The sequence below is a fragment of the Erpetoichthys calabaricus genome, chromosome 14, assembly GCF_900747795.2.
Source record: "Erpetoichthys calabaricus chromosome 14, fErpCal1.3, whole genome shotgun sequence".
In the NCBI taxonomy this organism is placed as follows: domain Eukaryota; kingdom Metazoa; phylum Chordata; class Cladistia; order Polypteriformes; family Polypteridae; genus Erpetoichthys; species Erpetoichthys calabaricus.
This window is the reverse complement of record NC_041407.2, coordinates 10,078,554-10,100,354: the sequence shown is the minus strand read 5'-3', so window position 1 is coordinate 10,100,354 and position 21,801 is coordinate 10,078,554. Positions and strand designations below refer to the sequence as shown.

General features: G+C 40.4%; 1 protein-coding gene across 1 annotated transcript in view; it reads left to right on the top strand.

The window, feature by feature from the left end:
- The window catches only part of LOC114665409 (WD repeat-containing protein on Y chromosome), a 76,063-nt gene that overhangs the window by 27,892 nt on the left and 26,370 nt on the right, over positions 1–21,801 (top strand). Inside the window, exons 9-11 of the mRNA XM_028819962.2 lie at positions 6,666–6,854; positions 12,849–13,040; positions 18,199–18,459. Of these exons, the coding sequence (XP_028675795.2) occupies positions 6,666–6,854; positions 12,849–13,040; positions 18,199–18,459 (642 nt within the window). The remainder of the gene's footprint in view (positions 1–6,665; positions 6,855–12,848; positions 13,041–18,198; positions 18,460–21,801) is intronic.

Below are 21,801 nucleotides of genomic sequence, written 5' to 3'. Positions count from 1 at the left end.
TGAACAGCACAGGTCTGGCTCAGTACGGCTCCAGCCTGTGCTGGATGAATGTTCCTTTGGCTCCACAGGGGAAATCCACAGATCCACACTGGTGCTACACCTCGTACCCTTGCACAGAAGATAATAAACCCACACAGCTCAGTGATTTGAGCCCGTGTCCAGGGAGAGCAGATCTTTTGTCCTACTAACTGTGTAACTGTCTTGTGTAAATTATTTGCATCTTTTTAATGTTTTTAGGCTTTGGAGATTTCCAGCTTAAATTTCTCTAAGTAGTTTGTGACACCTGGTATAAAACCAGGTTCGTGAGGACCTTCTCTTTGACCTTTATTATAATTATTATTTTTGAGAACACTACTCTATTGTCCTTCCTTGATTTTTAAATGATGCCATGTTGAATTTTGTAAAACTGTTATGCCCATCATGTAGAATATGTAAAAACAACAAAAACAAAAGGAATAGATGCTTTTAAAAAGATAATATATTGAATTTGGGAAGGACATTGACATTTGGCTTTGTTATAGAGGTATGAAAAGGAGGAAGGAAGGAAAGACGTTATAGGGAGCTGAATTTCCAAATATGTTGTCGTTACACTGTTATCAAGCATCAGCACTGTAATGCTGTCACAAGGAGGCAGAGTTGTTTAACGTTCGTGACCAGGGAAAGACGTCACCCTGCCATAGTTTGATACTGAGAACAGAGTCCTGCTTGTGTCTGAAAGCAAAATATTAACCACAAATTTTAACATTAACTAAAAAGTTGAGAAATAAAGCAAGAGGCCTAATATTAGAATACTGGAAGGCAGTCACACACTGATGAATAGCGTTCTGTTTAGAAATCCACAATATCAGATGACCAGGAATTATACGGCACGGACCTTTATGTCGACACACAACTGACATCACCTGCTACGCACCTCCTCCTAATCTACCATTGCAACACTACAGCAACACTGATAATTTGGTGATGTTCATAGTTTAAACAATAGGAATCCGAGAAAGACGACACCATAACAAGTTCACCCGTGTTGTTAAGATCTCAGTTATGTCTGCCTATTTTTTCTGTTTTCACACATTCCATTTTTGTCTTTTTTGCCATTTTTCTCTAGCCTCTTTCAATCAGTTATGTCTTTATTTGTAGATGTGAGTACTAATTGTCAATTTGGGTTTTTAATGTTCTGTGGAGCAAATGGAATTATAAAAGGACCAAAAGAAGAAATGTCAGTCAATTAATAAGCCGAGTTCATAGCCATATAATTTTAAGTTGATCTTTTGCCGAACCAAAAACAAAACTCTGATTCGTAGTTCAACTGACAGTCTTCACACCAGGAAACCAAAAACAAAACACATTCTCTTAATTCACTGTCTTTCTCCAATATCGGATAACTTGGCAATGCCCAGGGTTTACTTTTTATATCATTGTGACATCACAAGTCTTACATTACAATACTAAGTCCAAGTTGGCTTAAGGAAAACATGTGAATAGTTTAAGAACTACTTGAAAACAAAAACAAATCCAACAAATAACATTGGGAATGGATTCAGCAACCCCAAAAATCATCATAACTAAAATTTTAATTGCAGGAATTTCTCTAGAAAACCAGATAAACATTAGGAACAAAACATAATCATAGCAGTAAAATGCTGTGGTCAACTGAGCCAAGCTAAACCTGCTACATTACATCCTGGCTTAGGGTGGTCTTTTTTCATTCACTATTATTGTTCTTTGTGTATTTTTTGTGGATTATGTTTCTAAAAATGTTTTGTCCTCCTCCTTGTTTCTTCTTTAAGTATCTGGTGAGGATGCAAGGAGTAGAGTTGGCGAAGGTGGATGAGTTTAAATACTTGGGATCAACAGTACAGAGTAATGGGGATTGTGGAAGAGAGGTGACGAAGAGAGTGCAGGCAGGGTGGAATGGGTGGAGATGAGTGTCAGGAGTGATTTGTGACAGATGGATATCAGCAAGAGTGAAAGGGAAGGTCTACAGGACGGTAGTGAGACCAGCTATGTTATATGAGCTGGAGACGGTGGCACTGACCAGAAAGCAGGAGACAGAGCTGGAGGTGGTAAAGTTAAAGATGCTAAGATTTGCATTGGGTGTAACAAGGATGGATAGGATTAGAAATGAGTACATTAGAGGGTCAGCTCAAGTGGGACGGTTGGGAGACAAAGTCAGAGAGGCGAGACTGCATTGGTTTGGACATGTGCAGAGGAGAGATGCTGGGTATACTGGGAGAAGGGTGCTAAGGATAGAGCTGCCAGGGAAGAGGAAAAGAGGAAGGTCTAAGAGGAGGCTTATGGATGTGGTGAGAGAGGACATGCAGGTGATGGGTGTGACAGAGCAAGATGGAGAGGACAGAAAGATATGGAAAAAGATGATCCGCTGTGGCAACCCCTAATGGCCTAATTTTTAGGCCATTTTTGGACCATATATTGTGCAGGAACTTACACCCTTATGGTGAAGAGTAAACCAAGATGTGTCTTCAGCAAAACTGATCAGGACTTGAAGTTATATATGCTACATCAACTGACCACAAGGGGTCACTCCTTAATGGGATCACAAAAATGGGTATCGGTAATGTAGGCATGTGAAGTGTTGTTTTATGATATTTAGATGGTAACTTTGCTGATAATGAATATAATATTTTTGCTATTTGATTCTTAAGTGTGCTCCTAGCTCTCCAGTTACCACTCATAGAAGGTTAATGTTTCAAACATAGGCATGTGGGGTATCCTTTTAGATTATTTCAAGGTCACTGATTATGAATATGATGTTATTTTTGATTTTTGTTCTTCTACGGACTTCTATCAGAGGGTGAAAATTACAAATTTCTATAAAAATCAAGAATACTTGGCCTTTAAACATTTAAACTGAAGCAGACATTTTAATATTTCAAATATATGAAACAACTATTCTTGTGTATTACGTACTTCTACCTCATGAAGTAAATCATGACATTTTTTATGAACACCCCAAATGAGGGAGGCTAATACTAATTCAGACTTACTTTTATATTTCCATTTGGTTGATATTTATCGCAGTCCTTGTCCTTTGTGCACTGAGCCAGAGAGTGTCATGAAATGGTTATATTTTTATTTTTTTCTACACTTCTTACGTTTAGCCACAATGTTTGCACCCTCTAGGGGTTTTGACACACATGTATTTTAAAATTTTCTTAATTAAAAACATGTTTCAGATGGTGACAATTACTTTGAATTGTTTTCATGGCTGATGCCATCTACCGATGGTTTAGCAGAGAGTCAAAGTTGGTGTCACTTCCCAATTTAAGACTTTGCATGAAACCTTGACTGTGTGTGATTGTTCATTAAAATACGCACTTTAAAAAGACTTCTAGTTCTGTTTTTCTTGATTATGATTTCTGTTTATGACTTTGGTTTGGTAATAGTACTTTTGTTCTTCTGGTTTTGACCGTTTTTGTTTTCTGACATTGTATCGTCTTCTGGTCACTGCTTTTTGTGTTAGTTCTTTTACTTAGAGCAGCAAGGGGGAGCAGGCCAGCCCGATATAAGATGGGGTTTTACAAGCCATTAGTGCTGTGGTATTAGTTTCTTCTTCCTGTTTTTTGGTGGCGGTCTATTTTGGATTTTGTATTACAGGTACTTTTTTGGTGGCTCTGTTAGAATGATATGTTTTTGGCATTATGGACAGGTTTTACTACCTCGAGGTCTGCCTTTTAGGAATAATCTGTTTTGCTTCCTTTTAGCTTTTGCTTTGTTCTTGTTTTTTGGATATGTTGCACAATAAATTCTTTAAATACATAAAATAATTATTTTTAATAATGAGGACAATGGGTTTTCCATGGCCTCCCATTTTCTTTCTAAGATTTTGACCATTACATTGGGCCAGGGTAGGCTAAAAGCCTGCTTAATGATTTTGGGAAAGAGCGGAACAGATGGAAGATGAAGGGAGATACTTGGAGGGAAGACCTAAGTGGAGAACTTTAATGTTACATGCTGTGCTCCTTGGATCCTTCAGTCTGGCAACAATCATTTTTTGAATCCTGGGATGTTGCTTTGCCAATTTTTACTGCTTCTATGGTGCCTTCTCCTTTGTGTGACAGATTAGGACTATGTGTGTATCCCTTTGCTTACTGTGTGTAGCCTGGAATTGAGTTTAGAGCTCTAGTATATAAAATATGTGGGAGTTGGCATTCATTATTGATCATGGAGGTGATATATATGAGAAGCCACCAGACGGTCTCTAAATCTTTCTGCCCTTGTATCATTCTAACTGACCAGGTGGTCAGCTTTTCCATATGCCATGTAGGCTTTGGTCAAACAGATGCTATTCCCAGCTAAAGTGCCAAGCCACAAACTGCATTTCCTCTTCCTGTGGCCAAGATTATTACTTGTGTGGCGGGGGCTGTTTTGAACTTGATGATCTCTGCCTCTCAAAATTTTTAGAATGTGTTCAAAATAGGCAGTCACTAGCCCCCCCACCCGTAACCCCCCCACTGCATGCTGCCCATTGTTCACTGAACTGAAAACGTTATTCTTCATGCGGTTTGCAACAAAGCCAGCAGCATAACATGGCTGGCTAGCTCTGGTGGTTTGAAAACAACTTCCAGCAGCAGAGGAAGTGGAATTTAAGTCATTTTGCAACAGCCATATTTAACTCACCACTTTCTAAACAAACCATGACCAGGCTCAAAAAGCCCACGGGTGCTGCTTTTCCCAGACATTTCAAGCTGTATGAATATTTTTTAGACATCTACAAAACAATGCAGCTCATCAAATATGGTGACTTTTTGTGTCTACTGACTACTAAACAAAAGTAATCAAAGGCCACTTCCAAAAGTGGCTCCCAGTTAACCTGCCAGACCTAAGCTGAAATCTAACATGAGTGTCCCCTCTAAAGCCAATTTCGCATTACACAACTCGGATTGGATGTCAAACTTGGCGACTGCCCTTGAGGATCTCCTCGTTGACGCATGTCAATTTACGTGACTAGGAATTGCTGGACATGTCAAGTCACATGACTGAGTGACGACTTTCCAGTACAATTTCACATTTTCCAAACAATTACGAGCTCGGAGGCAGTGCTGAGTATACAAGTATAGCGGGTTCAGCTACATTTTAGGCTGCCGCTGTATTTTTTTTCTTTAGTCCATTCTACCATGGTACATAAAATTTGAGCCATCAGACTGACGAGTCAGTTCTCATAACTGCATTATATGCATTGTACTTATGGTTGACGGCTCACTTCACCCCATTAACTAATGACAAAATCAAACCTGTTTGTTGCCGTGAGTTGCGGACTAGCTGGACTGAGTCGCTGGGGATGTCACACTATGTCACAGGAACCATTTGTGACTGCTCCATTACTCATTAGGCTTATATAAATGAAGGTCAAAACTGAAAATTGCTGGAAAAATTGTGTAATGTGACTTGACCTTAAGAAGGCGATCCCCCTTTATGCTACACTCTTTGATTTGAGTGTGCTTTATTGATTACACTGGAGTGGCTTACAGAGCAACGTGAGAAAAGCACAGAAATGACATTAGGACACCGTGACTCGTCTATTCACTCAGTGCCCTTCTAAGGCCATCGAGAGTGTCCTTCCATGAAAAGACGGTATATGGTCATTACACCAGGCCAGCAGCCATCATCATAAAACAAAAAGTGTCCAAAAATCCTTGATGGGAGTGCTTAATCAGAAACTTGAAATTCTTAAGAAATCCAAATTTTTAATATCCTTTTGCAAAGGTGGTTTTCTTTTATTTCTGAAATAAATTATTTGGAACCTTTTGTGCTTAAATAACATGGCACCCTACACACTGTCAATTGGTACATGCAACAATAACAGTGCAATGGGAAATCATCTTAGAGTATAGTGGCCTTAACAAAAAGGCAGCAATAAATAATGTTAAACTAAACAGGAAAAAAAAGAAATATACCTAATAAGCAAAATTAAAATAAATGATTAAAAATGGGAAATGTACTCAAAAACAACAACAAAAAAATCATAATCAATGAAATTAAAAGGGGGAGGGTTTAAGTTAGCATTGTTAATCATTTAGGTTTTATGTGTATAATCTGTGTTTTGCGGGTGGTCCCACAAGAGTCAGGGTCACCTGCTCATCCCTGTCAAATAACTGCCTTCAGACCTATAAAGGCTAATGAAAACCTACAGTCCTTTGCAGTTCATTGAATGCAATCATGGTGTTCACAAGCTCGTGTGTCTTTGTTATTACTTCTGATTTATTGTTGGATTTCAACTATTTTTGCTGTGTTTTTTTCTACTGTTCTTTTGATTTGTATATTGGGACAGCTTCCTTTATGATTGACTATCTGATGCAACTCCTTCTCTGTCTTTAGTGTTCTTTGGAATTTTACTGTTTTCAGTGCATTTTCCATGTGCTTCAGAATGGTAAAGTTCACTTGCATTCATCATCTCCAGGACTGACAACATACAATCCTCATCAGGCTCTACCTGGGATGCTATTGCATAATGGTGTGGTGAATGTTGCTGCAGTGTTCAGTATGTTTGTTCATATGTTCGTTCTTTGTTTCTTCATCTCTCTCATTATCACTTTGTATCTCCTTTGTTAGCTGAGGTGCTCTCAGTGCTCTGGCTTTAGTGGAACACACTAAATGTACCGTCTTCTTTGAATATCTTTATAATGAGAAATGTATTTTCCTTGTAGGAGATCAAAGAACACCATCGCCTGGTATCACATCAGTGTCTCACTGGGATTCATCCACAGCCTATCTCCAAAATTATGTATGTGCCCGATGGGGACCTTGTGATAACCTCCTCTGGCAGCCCCTCAATGGCTGTTCACATCATGGACATTCAGAGGAAGAAGAAGACATACACATGGAAGATCAGCAAGGTGTGTGATCTGAGGGGAAAACAAGTGCATGTTGGAGGGCTGCTGAAGAATTAAAGAGTTCATTAAGATGACTGCAACCAAGTAGTACCTCCTACTTCTATCCATCCATTATCTAGCCTCTCTAATCCATCTAGGTTGCAAGGGTCTGGTGTCTGTCCAGTGAGAGGCAGAAACCAATTGCGACTGGAATGTCAGTCCACTGCAGGGCACACTCACGCACACACCCACACAGACTTGCATTTGGTCAGTTTGGTGTTGCTGTAGGAAATGCGAAGATCACATTCAAGTATGGTTGCACTGTTTTGGACTGCTTTTTTCTGTTAATATTTTCATTGTTTTGTTGAGGGTTATTGCCTTCACATGCCCAAAACTGGGGCTAAGGCTTCTAAATATTAAAAAGTGTCCCAAATAGCTCTTAAAAGATGAGTCGGTAAAGCATGAAACCATTGGTTAGCACATTCCTTAATTGTTAGAAGCAGAAACCCAACAAGGACAACAGAATGACTGAACCTTCAACTTCAATACTATCCTCCTTTGGCTCAGCATAGAAGAGGTGGAGCACATAACACAGGAAGCTAATATAATATGAATAAAAAAAGCAATTGCTAAATAGCACAACATAACTAAATTTCATAATATTGAATAAATACAACAAAGACAAAAAGAACAAACTAGGATTCATAATATAAAATACAGAGCTATATTAAAAAAACAACAAAGTGATTAAATAAACAAACAGTAAATTTAAGCCAGAACAGCAACATTAGCTGAAACAAAATGGTAACAAAGACACTCTGTTGTCAATCATGAAGTCCTTGGCATTGTAACATGTAACATCATTATTTGAACCATTAATAAGTTAGCAGATAAATTTGATTCCTTTTTTCATCTCTCAACATATTGCTCAGTATTAATAAAATCCAGGGCCGGCTCTACCATACAGACAAACTAAGTAGTCGCCTAGGCCAGCCAGGCTTGTTGGGGGTGACCTTTTTTCAACTATCATAGACGTATCCAGTGGTAACAGGAGGACGGTAATGACATTCATGTATGACTCGCGGGGAACTCCAAGGGAGAGCCAAGCCACTCTTCAATCTGACACCAATGCATGACTCATGTGAAACTCCAAGGGGAACCCAAACCACCCCTTTCCCCAACTCTTCCATGAAATAATATGATTTAGGGATTTGGGCGTAATATGCAAAAAAGCTGAAGGCAGCAGTGGTGGATTCTAAAAGACTTTTAGATGTAGCATACATTTGCTCTGTCATTTCTGACTTTGACTCTGGTTAAACGTTTTTGGTTTTGACAAAAAAATTCTTTGTCTGCCTCTGGGATTGTGACCTTTGCTTGTTTTTTGGCTGCACCACTACCTATCCTTACAAGTAGTTTACATTTTCAGATCATTTGCTCCTGTTCCTGCCTTCTGCCAATACATGATATTTGTTATTATTCTGCTGCATTTCACAAGATCAAGGCCCAGGTTTACCCAAACACTAGGCTGCAGGGTTCCAAATACAGCCTAGTAGCAAAAATCAGTCTTGCCCTCGAGCTTAAACAACAGTCTTCTCTGCCTGCATGGCTAAATAGCACCACACTGGGGGCAGTTCCTGAATGGGTCTTGAGGTGGTCATTAGTCCAGGGTTGGTTCCCTTTTTGCACCAATGCTGCCAGCATAAAATAGTCTCTAATCACTGCACTGGAGAGTAGCATTGTGTTACATGTTCATTAGCATATGCAAGTAAGAATTTCACTAGATTCTGCACACATTGAACAAACATTGACCCTATAAACCTATAAGTTCCATCCCCTGTGATCCAGTGTTTGGGGGCTGGGCTTGAGTTAGGACTAAAGGGTTAAAGTCCCCAGAAGTGACGCAATGCTGACATCTTGAACCTTTGTGCCAGCTACACTCGTTTAGCTGCATAAGAAAATTATTTTTGCTCCTCAAGCACCATGAGTCATACTTTTGGATGTAAACACCACTGAACATTTAATTCAAACAAATGCATTTTGAAAGAATTTAATTATGGGTTGGGTGGAACAAGCGATTTGATACAGCCAAAAAGTCAGAATCAGTTATCTTGAATGACTTTATAAGACTTTTATGTAGGCAAACTGAAGTCAGGTTAATGCAGCTTTACATAAGAGTCTGGAAACAGATGTAGAGAAGCAAGTTGGAATAAAAATAGGCAGAATAAAAATAAGGAAAATAAATATGCAGGAATGCTTGGCAAATAACTTAGGCAGGAAAACCGTCTAAAAATAACCTATACAGTATAGATCAACCTTCAGATTACTAGCGGTGAGATATTCAAATTAAATTCCTAATGTTCTACCCATCCATTATGATATCTGTTAAATCCACTTCAGGGTCATGGGGGGCAAGACTTTCCCTAGCAGCACTGGGCACAAGGCAGGAACCAAATCAAGATGGCATACCAGTTGTAATATATCATCTATATGCTTTTATCAAGAGTTGCTGCCTCACAGTCCTAGAGAGCTGCGTTTGACTCATCGCTGTCTCTGCATGGAGCTGTCTTGTTATACAGTTAGGTCCATAAATATTTGGACAGAGACAACTTTTTCTAATTTTGGTTCTGTACATTACCACAATGAATTTTAAATGAAACAACTCAGATGCAGTTGAAGTGCAGACTTTCAGCTTTAATTCAGTGGGGTGAACAAAACCATTGCATAAAAATGTGAGGCAACTAAAGCATTTTTTGAACACAATCCCTTCATTTCAGGGGCTCAAAAGTAATTGGACAAATCAAATAACTGGAAATAAAATGTTCATTTCTAATACTTGGTTGAAAACCCTTTGCTGGCAATGACAGCCTGAAGTCTTGAACTCCTGGACATCACCAGATGTTGGGTTTCCTCCTTTTTAATGCTCTGCCAGGCCTTTACTGCAGCGGCTTTCAATTGCTGTTTGTTTGTGGGCCTTTCTGTCTGAAGTTTAGTCTTCAACAAGTGAAATGCCTGCTCAATTGGGTTAAGATCAGGTGACTAACTTGGCCATTCAAGAATTTTCCACTTCTTTGCTTTAATAAACTCCTGGGTTGCTTTGGCTGTATGTTTTGGGTCATTGTCCACCTGTATCAAACGCCGCCCAATCAATTTGACTGTATTTAGCTGGATTTGAGCAGACAGTATGTCTCTGAACACCTCAGAATTAATTCGGCTGCTTCTGTCCTGTGTCACATCATCAATAAACACTAGTGTCCCAGTGCCACTGGCAGCCATGCACACCCAAGCCATCACACTGCCTCCATCGTGTTTTGCAGATGATGTGGTTTGCTTTGGATAATGAGCTGTTCCACGCCTCCTCCATACTTTTTTCTTGCCATCATTCTGGTAGAGGTTGATCTTGGTTTCATCTGTCCAAACAATGTTTTTCCAGAACTGTGCTGGCTTTTTTAGATGTTCTTTAGCAAAGTCCAATCTAGCCTTTCAATTCTTGAGGCTTATGAGTGGCTTGCACCTTGCAGTGCACCCTCTGTATTTACTTTCATGCAGTCTTCTCTTTATGGTAGACTTGGATATCGATACGCCTACCCCCTGGAGAGTGTTGGCCATTTGGTTGGCTGTTGTGAAGGGGTTTCTCTTCACCATGGAAATGATTCTGCGATCATCCACCACTGTTGTCTTCCGTGGATGTCCGGGTCTTTTTGTGTTGCTGAGTTCACCAGTGCTTGCTTTCTTTCTCAGGATGTACCAAACTGTAGATTTTGCCCCTCGTAATATTGTAGCAATTTCTCAGATGGGTTTTTTCTGTTTTCGCAGCTTAAGGATGGCTTCTTTCATCTGCATGGACAGCTCCTTTGACCGCATGTTGTCTGTTCACAGCAAAATCTTCCACATGCAAGCACCACACCTCAAATCAACTCCAAGCCTTTTATCTGCTTAATTGATAAGTACATAACGACGGACTTGCACACACCTGCCCATGAAATAACCTTTGAGTCAATTGTCCAATTACCTTTGAGCCCCTGAAATGAAGGGATTGTGTTCAAAAAATGCTTTAGTTGCCTCACATTTTTATGCAATCGTTTTGTTCACCCCACTGAATTAAAGCTGAAAGTCTGCACTTCAACTGCATCTGAGTGGTTTTATTTAAAATTCATTGTAGTAATGTACAGAACCAAAATTAGAAAAAAGTTGTCTCTGTCCAAATATTTATGGACCTAACTGTATGTAAGCAGTTCCATTGATTTCCGATAGTCACTGAGGGGCATATTTTGGACTTGTTTCTGGGTTTTCCAGACTCTGAAACCTCTGGGGCTTTAAACCCCATGTCATCTCAATGGGCTGTCATAGGTTCTGTAGACGCAAGACATAGTAATGGTGACACAGGTCCCTCCCTTTTATCTTGAATCAGGTATTTACTTATATTTTACTCTTTTATTAGTTCAATAGATAGTTCTTTTTGTTGTCCCAAGGGGAACTTTAGCTTTTTTGCAAGCTCAGGTTATAAATACCATATTATAACAAACAACAACAACCTCCCTCAAACACACACAAGAATTGCAAAAGAACAAAAACGAAAATAGTTCTGACTTGGCTAAAGATAAAAGAGTATGTCACAATGAGACATTATAAAGGCAAATTACCAAAGGAATGAGGAAGCCCCAGCAGCATTTCTTGACACACTTTTACTTAATAGTTTATTTGGTACAAGTCTTCAGTGCTAGTTTGTCAGAGAGCAGATGTGTTGCATAATGGCAAGCAACAAAAATATTGCATTTTATCATATATACTGATCAGCCACAACATTAAAAATCACCATTTTAGTGAAAAACATTGATTATCTCATTACAACTACACCTGTCAAAGGGTGGCATATATTAGGCAGAAAGTGAACTGTCAGTTATTGAAAATGATGTGCTGGAGGCAGGAAAAATAGACAAGTTAAGGATATCAACAACTTTGACAACCACAACTTATGATGGCTAGACTACCGGTGAGAGCATTTCCAAAACTGCAGGTCTTTATGGGGTGCTGGGATGCAGTGGTTAGTGCCAACCTAAAGTGATCCAAGGACAACTGGTGAACCAGCAGCAAGGTATTGAGAGCCCAAGGCTCACTGATGTGTGTGGGGAGTGAAGGCTAGCTTGTCTGGTCCAAACCCACAGAACAGTCCACTGCAGTACACACTGCTGAAAAATGTAATGCTGGCCATGAAAGAAAAATGTCAGAACACAAGAACACACAGTGCATCGAAAACTACTGGGTATGCGGCTGTGTAACCACAGAATGGTCACAGTTCTCCCTGTCCACTGCTAAAAGTGCCTGCAATGGGCACATGAGTATCAGAACTGGATCATGGAGCAATGGAAGAAGGTGGCCTAGTCTGATGAATTGCATATTCTTTTAAATCATATGGACGGCTGGGTGAGTAAGCGTTGTTTTCTTGGGGAAGAGATGCCAGCAGGATGCATTATGGGCAATGTTCTGCTGGAAAATCTTGTGTCCTGGCATTCATGTGGATGTTACTTTGACACATACCACCTACCTAAAGATTATTGCACACCATGTACACCCTTTCATGGCAGTGGTATTGTCCGATGACAGTGGCCTCTTTCTGCAGGATAATACGCCCTGTCGCACTGCAAACAATTATTCAGGAATGGGTTTAGTGGCATGATAAAGAATTCGAGTTGTGGACTTGGTTTTCACATCTTCCAACTGAGTATCTGTGGTACGTACAAGACAAAAAAAGTCTGATCCAAGGAGGAGCCACCAGGCAACTTCCAGGATTTAAATTATTTGGTACTAACATTTTGGTCCCAGATTCCACAGAACACCTACAGAGGTCTTATGGAGTCCATGCCTTAATAGGTCAGAACTATTTTGGCCACGCCGGGGGACCTACACGATATAAGGCAGGCAGTTTTAATGTTGTGGCTGATCGGAGTATGTTTATTTTGATTGAATCATCCTGTAGTGTGTGCATACATTGACAATGAGCTGGTATGTTTTATCCTCTAGGGTGTCACATGCTTCGACTTCAGCAAACCGCTGAACTTGCTGGTGACTGGAGGCATGGATCATATGGTTCGCTTATGGAATCAGTATGTGACAAGTGGGCCAGTGGCCATTCTTCAAGGCCACTGCGTTACCCTACTGGATGTGGCAATTTATGAGCCTTTGAGCCAGATATTCAGCTATTCAAAAGATGCGGTAAGTAGTTTGTATATGGGACACAGTCTTGTAAGTTAAATCTGTCTTGGAGATCCTGATGGTGATGGCTAAGGTGTTCTCAGTTGTGGAACATCATTCAGATGAGCCTTTGTCTGTTTCAGAATGTATTGCATGCAACTGTAATATATATATTAGGCCTGGGAAAGTAAACATGTTAATTTTTATGATTAATGTGTCCTGTTTAATGCATGTTTCTTCATTTCATACTACTGTAAGAGGATTGAATCAACGTAATATCACATAAGTGCTGAATAAGTTATCTTTGACTAGCACTAAAACCAAAATAAGTCTCTAGTATAGGCATCACTAAATGGTGGACCCGGACCAAGTGAGAATGAATGATAACATTCATGCAATATTTGTGCATGTCTATTCATGTGACTCGACGGAGAGCGAATCAATGTGATTGTTATGCTGCATGAGTAAAATATGAAGATGCTGCAGAAATAAATAAGAGAAATGAAAGAGCAACAGGGAGCATGGCTTGTTCCAAAAAAAGGAAAGTATATGCAGAAAACAAAGCTTTCAAAGATGAATGTAGGTAGGTAGGTAGGTAGGTAGGTAGATAGGTAGATAGGTAGATAGGTAGATAGATAGATAGATAGATAGATAGATAGATAGATAGATAGATAGATAGATAGATAGATAGATAGATAGATAGATACTTTATTAATCCCGATGGGAAATTCACATTCTTCAGCAGCAGCATACTGATACAATAAATAATATTAAATTAAAGAATGATAATAATACAGGTGAAAAAAACAGACAATAACTATGTATAATGTTAAATATTAACGTTTACCCCCCCTGGTGGAATTAAAGAGTCGCATAGTTTGGGGGAGGAACGATCTCCTCAATCTGTCTGTGGAGCAGGACAGTGACAGCAGTCTGTCGCTGAAGCTGCTTTTCTGTCTGGAGATGACATTATTTAGTGGATGCAGTGGATTCTCCATTATTGATAGGAGCCTGCTGAGCGCCCTTCGCTCTGCCACAGATGTTAAACTGTCCAGCTCCATGCCAACAATAGAGCCTGCCTTCCTCAACAGTTTGTCCAGGCGTGAGGCGTCTTTCCTCTTAATGCTGCCTCCCCAGCACACCACTGCGTAGAAGAGGGCGCTCGCCACAACTGTTTGATAGAACATCTGCAGCATCTTATTGCAGATGTTGAAGGAAGCCAGCCTTCTAAGGAAGTATAACCGGCTTTGTCCTTTCTTGCACAGCGCATCAGTATTGGCAGTCCAGTCTAATTTATCATCCAGCTGCACTCCCAGATATTTATAGGTCTGCACCATCTGCACACAGTCACCTTTGATGATCACTGGGTCTATGAGGGGTCTGGGCCTCCTAAAATCCACCACCACCTCCTTGGTTTTGCTGGTGTTCAGGTGTAGGTGGTTTGAGTCGGACCATTTAACAAAGTCATTGATTAGGTCCCTATACTCCTCCTCCAGCCCATTCCTGATACAGCCCACGATAGCAGTGTCATCAGCGAACTTTTGCACATGGCAGGACTCCGAGTTGTATTGGAAGTCCGATGTATATAGGCTGAACAGGACCGGAGAAAGTACAGTCCCTTGTGGCGCTCCTGTGTTGCTGACCACAATGTCAGACGTGCAGTTCCCAAGACGCACATACTGAGGTCTGTCTTTAAGATAGTCCACGATCCATGCCACTAGGTATGAATCTAATCCCATCTCTGTCAGCTTGTCCCTAAGGAGCAGAGGTTGGATTGTGTTGAAGGCGCTAGAGAAGTCTAGAAACATAATTCTTACAGCACCACTGCCTCTGTCCAAGTGAGAGAGGGATCGGTGTAGCATATAGATGATGGCATCTTCCGCTCCCACCTTCTCCTGATATGCAAACTGCAGAGGGTCAAGGGCGTGTTGAACCTGTGGCCTAAGATACATGTATGAACCAATGTATGTTCATTCTTCCTGGAGGTAGTTCAAAACCAGTTTGTATCATGTGTTCTGAAACCATGACTTTAGGATAAAATAGCAATGTGAAGCGCCACTATGACAGAACACATGGATCGCTTGTGCAAACATATCCACCGCAGTCCAAAGTGAGGACACAGAGTCCTCTCACATTCATTTACATTCCAGCTGTGTGCAAATGAGTGTTCAATTAAAGTAGCGTGGATTTACGGGCAACAAAAAAAAAATTTCTGATGAGGCCGTTGTAATGGAGTACACTTTTTAGTTTTATTCACATGGAATTATTTGTTTTAGATGTTATGTTAAAGATAGTTATTTATATTCTATCCAAATATAAGGCCTACTAAATTCAAAGGGTTCCACATCTTTAGCAGCGCATTCAAAGTCAGCTGTCATTTCGATCATTTTTTTTTACTTTGACACGTCTGTGTCTTGTATGCTATGCTATATGCTATAATATGCTGCATAATATGCTGTATGCTATTTGAGGATTAATACATTAGCCTCATTTTCTTATTGTCTTCTTTTCAATTTGCCTTTAAGGAAGGTATTCATATTCAATTTGTACTTGCTCAATTAGTATTTTGGTAAAAGTTTAGATTTAAGGTCATCGTTTAAGTTTAAATTATGCCATTATTTTTATAAAATTCCTTTGTGTTGAGTTTGCATTATATTTGTGATTCAGTGTGAATTTATTTCATGATTTATTTATTAATTTTATATGTTTTAATGTGGGTGGCACGGTGGTGCAGTGGGTAGCGCTGCGGCCTCACAGTAAGGAGACCTGGGTTCGCTTCCCGGGTCCTCCCTGCATGGAGTTTGCATGTTCTCCCCGTGTCTGCATGGGTTTCCTCCGGGTGCTCCGGTTTTCTCCCACAGTCCAAAGACATGCAGGTTAGGTGTATTGGTGATTCTAAATTGTCCCTAGTGTGTGCCCTACGGTAGGCTGGCACCCTGCCCGGGGATTTGTTCCTGCCTTGTGCTCTGTGTTGGCTGGGATTGGCTCCAGCAGACCCCCCCATGACCCTGTGTTAGGATATAGCAGGTTGGATAATGGATGGATGGACGGATGGATGTTTTAATGTTAGATGTGATTATTAGCATACATTTATGCAATTAATTAATGATTTTTTTCAGATATCCAGCCCTAATATATATATATATATATATATATATATATATATATATATATATATATATATATACAGTACTGTGCAAAAGTTTTAGGCAGGTGTGAAAAAATGCTGTAAACAAAAAATGCTTTCAGAAATATAAATAAATGATTGTTTATTGTTATCAGTTTACAAAATGTAAAGTGAGCGAACAAAAGAAAAATCTAAATCAAATCAATATTTGGTGTTACTACCTTTTGCCTTCAAACCAGCATCAATTCTTATAGGTCCACTTGCACAAAGTCAGGGATTTTGTAGGATTCTAGTCAGGTGTCTGATCAACCAATTCTACCAAACAGGTGCTAATGATCATCAATGTCGCACGTAGGTTGAAATACAGTCATTAACTGAAATGGAAACAGCTGTGTAGGAAGCTTAAAACTGGGTGATGAACAGCCAAACTCTGCTTCCAAGGTGAGGTTGTGGAAGACAGGTTCATGTCACGGCAAGATTCAGCACAGCAACAAGACACAAGGTAGTTCTACTGCATCAGCAAGGTCTCTCCTAGACAAAGATTTCAAAGCAGACTGGGGTTTCAAGATGTGCTGTTCAAGCTCTTTTGAAGAAGCACAAAGAAACGGGCAACGTTGAGGATCGTAGACTCAGTGGTCAGCCAAGGAAACTTAGTGCAGCAGATGAAAGACACGTCAAACTTATTACCCTTTGAAATCAGAAGATGTCCAGCAGTGCCATCAGCTCAGAACTGGCAGAAACCAGTGGGACCCAGGTACACCCATCTACTGTCCGGAGAAGTCTGGCCAGAAGTGGTCTTCATGGAAGAGTTGCAGCCAAAAAGCCATACCTCCGACGTGGAAACAAGGCCAAGCGACTCAAGTATGCACGAAAACATAGGAACTGGGGTGTACAAAAATGGCAGCAGATGCTCTGGACTGATGAGTCAAAATTTGAAATATTTGGCTATAGCAGAAGGCAGTTTGTTTGTCGAAGGGCTGGAGAGTAGTACAATAATGAGTGCTTGCAGGCAACAGTGAAGCATGGTGGAGGTTCCTTGAACGTTTGGGGCTGCATTTCTGCAGATGGAGTTGGAGATTTGGTCAGGATTAATGGTGTTCTCAATGCTGAGAAATACAGGCAGATACTTATCCATCATGCAATACCATCAGGGAGGCGTATGATTGGCCCCAAATTTATTCTGCAGCAGGACAACGACCCCAAACATACAGCTAAAGTCATTAAGAACTATCTTCAGCGTAAAGAAGAACAAGAAGTTCTGGAAGTGATGGTATGGCCCCCACAGAGCCCTGATCTCAACATCATCAAGTGTGTCTGGGATTACATGAAGAGACAGAAGGATGTGAGGAAGCCGACATCCACAGAAGATCTGGGGTTAGTTCTCCAAGATGTTTGGAACAACCTACCAGCCGAGTTCCTTCAAAAACTGTGTGCAAGTGTACCTAGAAGAATTGATGCTGTTTTGAAGGCAAAGGGTGGTCACACCAAATATTGATTTGATTTAGATTTCTCTTTTGTTCATTCACTGCATTTTGTTGATTGATGAAAATAAATGATTAACACTTCCATTGTTGAAAGCATTCTTTGTTTACAGCATTTTTTCACACCTGCCTAAAACTTTTGCACAGTACTGTATATATATATATATATATCACATACAGACAGAGAGAGAAAGACAAGAGCCCATGCTGTCTGTATGCCAGTATAAGCAAATGACAACTGCCAAATAGCTGTAGAAACGGAGGCCTTCAAAGTAAAGCTTACAGTGTAGAAAAGAAGATGACTTGGGGAGTTGGCAGGAGGTGCATTCAGTTCCTCCAGGCATCACACAGTCCTAGAATTGGATTTTGGGTGGCCTGTCAAGCACACTACAGCCAAGCAGGATAGCACATAATATACAGCACAACCTCCTAAAAGTAAAAATGCATAGCAATACTGTAATGCGAGACTTAAAACTATGAAGTCCTAAGAATATGAAGGGTCATACACATATATTCATAGATGGTTGGATGTGAAAATCATTATTTTTTTATGTGAAAAATTTCCTGACAGGTACTAAAGGTTTGGAGCATAACATCCCAGCGGTGCTTGAAGACACTAGTGCTGAAGTTCCCGAGTGTGCTGGCAGGTCACATTCTTGAACATGGAGAGTTCCCTTTCCTGCTGGTAAAGTCAACCCCCAGTGCCCTACTGGTCTCCTGTGGTGACTACATTGGCCTGTTGCAGCTGCAGAAGGCTGACTCAGAGGACAGAGTGCCGGCCACTCACAATGGCAGAGTCTCAGCAGCAGCATACAATTTTTTCTTCCATCAGGTGTGTGCCCTCCAAAAAGTCACATTTATGCACTTTCATGAACAGCTGCAATGTTGGGCAGTCTCAGATCAGTTTGAATGGCCCTAAAACTTACTATTTGTTTGATTTTGTCTGCTGACTGTTGTCATGCACTTTTCCATAAATATTTCAATATTGGGTGGGAAATTATCTATCAATAAATCTATCTATCTAGAACACACCCTCAACAACTTGTGATTCTCCATAGCAAGGGGATCCACAAAATGGTGGTGCCTGAGAGATACAAAATGTCATTGTAATAAAACACAAATAAATTTTAAACTTTGTCAAAGAGAGTTACATGTCAGATTCAGAATCCTTGAGTCTCAAAACCCTACAAAAAACATGTACCTTTCAAGGAATTTACACAACACATTTTTAAAATTCACAGATTATAACACACTAGAGATATCTCAAGTAAAGCACGCTGTATACATTTTTAAAATTTAAAAAACTCTCAAAAGAGAAAAACATGCTTTGTGACCTCAGTTACTAAATCACTTATTTCTTCAAACTCACCTTAAGGAAGGCACACTTCCAATAGCTGATCCTGATGGTGAAACATATCCTCATTGAAATGACAGCAGAGTCACACACAGCTGAGAGCTCGCCGCCATGTCAGTGGCTTCTGTGCATGCAGGCAGACTACAGCCAACTACACATTTTAACTCTCCATCGGCAGGTCTTTCAAAAATGTAATGTTTAAGAAATGTGAACTAAAATTAGTGATAAACCCTTCACAAACAACAACTAACAACAGCACATCAGTTGATGTAATGTTGACATTACTTCAATTGGGCTCTGCAGTCTTTGAAAGCTACTGTGACATCACAAGCCTATTAAGGTACAATTTTAAGTAGCTGATACTGTAAAGTGCTATAAAATATGTTTTATGTATGTAACTATTACATGTAATTACATTCTATTCTCTCAATTATTTTTAATATAACTTATTGTTGGGTGGAGTGCTGGCTCTAAGGCTAGGGATCTGCACTGGCAATAGGAAGGTTGCTGGTTCGAATCCCATAAACACCAAAAGAGACTCCACTCCATTGGGCCCTTGAGCAAGGCTCTTAACCTGCAATTGCTCCATCCTGGGTGTGACATTAATCTACATCCAGTCCTGCATAAAGGCCCTCCAACCTGCAGGGAAAATCTGGGGATTGTTGGCCGAATTGGCACTCCAGGCACCATAAAAAACCTCCCACTGGTTCCATTCCATGGCTGCACTCGGGTGCTAATCTGGGATTCTGAGTTGGTTTGCCATGTGGTGGGTGCGGCAATGCACTGTATCAGCACGTGATCCTAACCTTATTGTTAACATGTTTTTCTTAATTTTTTAAATGTCTTTGATGAACTAAATGCTCCAACTTTCGAAGCAGTTAACTAAATGCCAACGTTTACACCAGGAGTACACATTCTGTTTTAATATCCTATTATTAACATACACATAAAGACAGAGAAAGCAGGTATACGCAGGTAGAGGTCTCAAATGTTTCACTGTCGTTATAAAACACCCACATTTTACCACTGAGTTCAACTGTAATAGAATCTTATGGCATTGCAGAATGAGTTTCTAATTATAACAGAGGCTGAAAACATGTAAAAAAAAGTGAAACAGCAGTGTAAATAAAACAAAAGTAGTTATTAAGTGTAGGAAGACAGGAACTCAGCAGCTGAGCTTTACTCTTGAGGGCAGTAGACTGCGGTCCACTCGGAAAACGGAGGCTGTGGTTTTATTTTCCCCCGCATAGCCTGAATACATATTTGCAATCAGAGATGGTGAGAAAAGAACAAATCTTCCTGACCGGAGCAGAGCGCATGCTGGGTAGAGAGGGCCTTCATTTGCAGTCTATTAAAGACATCCTTACAAAGAGGAGAAAAGGAGTGGAACATGAGAGCGGAGGAGTGACATTCAAAGGTGTGCATGGGTGTCGGGTTTGTGTCTGTGTGTTTATGCGATTGTTGGGTGTGTGCCTCTACTTGTATGTCAGGTGTGTATTAATATATGCACCCAGGAGGCTCTGTGTATGTGTGCGAGAGTGTGTGTATGTATATATCTATCTGTTGTGGCCATAAGCAGCTGTCCTTGGAGACCCTGAACTGACAGAACACAAAGCTGACCAAATATTAAAGATAAGGAAGGGGTTTATTATAACAAAAAAAAATTATATGGGTGAAGGACTTTGAAAGTAAAGAAGAAAAAGAAGTGAAAATGTAAGAATAAGCCTTTCATATTGCCTCTGTCTACTCCTTCCACTTTTCTTTTTTCTCATGCAAGCTGAACTCTAGTCCACTATCCTTCTGATTTCAGTCTTGTCAGGGAGACATGGATCTAAATGTGAAGTGAGGAAAGAGCTGACACAAGGCCCCAATTGTAACCTCGGCCCTGGATCGCAATCTACCATTAAAAGGTTCAGGTAACCCCACAGTCTAGCTTGTACACGGGCTAACCGGAGCTGTAGCCCACATCCCCTCAGCCTTTTGTGGCCCCAACATCAGTATAATCAGTATAATGGTAACAGTTATTAAGAAATGGCCAGCAGGCACAGAAGCTTCTGGCTCTAGCCATAGTGAAACATAAAGAGGCGATGAATTTTTGTGACACCCCTTCTGAATATGTGTGTGGTGTCACAAGAGGGTTGAGCAACTTTCAAAGCTACCATTTATTGGATTTCTAGGGCACAAGGCAGAAGTACAGATGATCCCGTCCTGTCTGTTTATAAGTGGAGGTATGTTAGACGTAACTGTGATGAAGCCCAACACAAGTGCACAGAAGTGGATTCAGCAGCACACACTAAAACCCAATTCTTGATGTCAGTTATGAGGAGCAGCTGGCTCTCTTTGCATTTTGTGTGCATCAAGGTATAAATCAAAAGTATGAAGTTGAAATGTGCTGGTCAACAACACCTTTATGTGAAATGTTTTAGGGAGAGCAGATCATGAGTAAAAAACATTTCAGCTTATTTCTCAGGTGTCTGCATTTTGTTGCAGTAATTATGAGAAATCCTTCTGTAAAATAAAACCATTCTTTAATGCAATAATAGGGAGATTCAGCAGAAACTATTTGCGACCCAATTTTTCCCATGTGTCTTCGGGACCCACCAAGGCGATTGGCATGCCCCTTAATGAATTGTGCACAATCATCAGATCAGGGGATGAAACAAGCGCAATCATTGGAGTGGTGACCCACTCATGACCCACTGTGCTAGGCTGTTGATGATGGCCTACTGTCACTGTCAATGACCCTTTTGGCAGAGTACCTGCCACCTGAGCATGTTACAGCCCGATTCCTGTCCTGCACTATAGCAGTAAGAGGGCAGT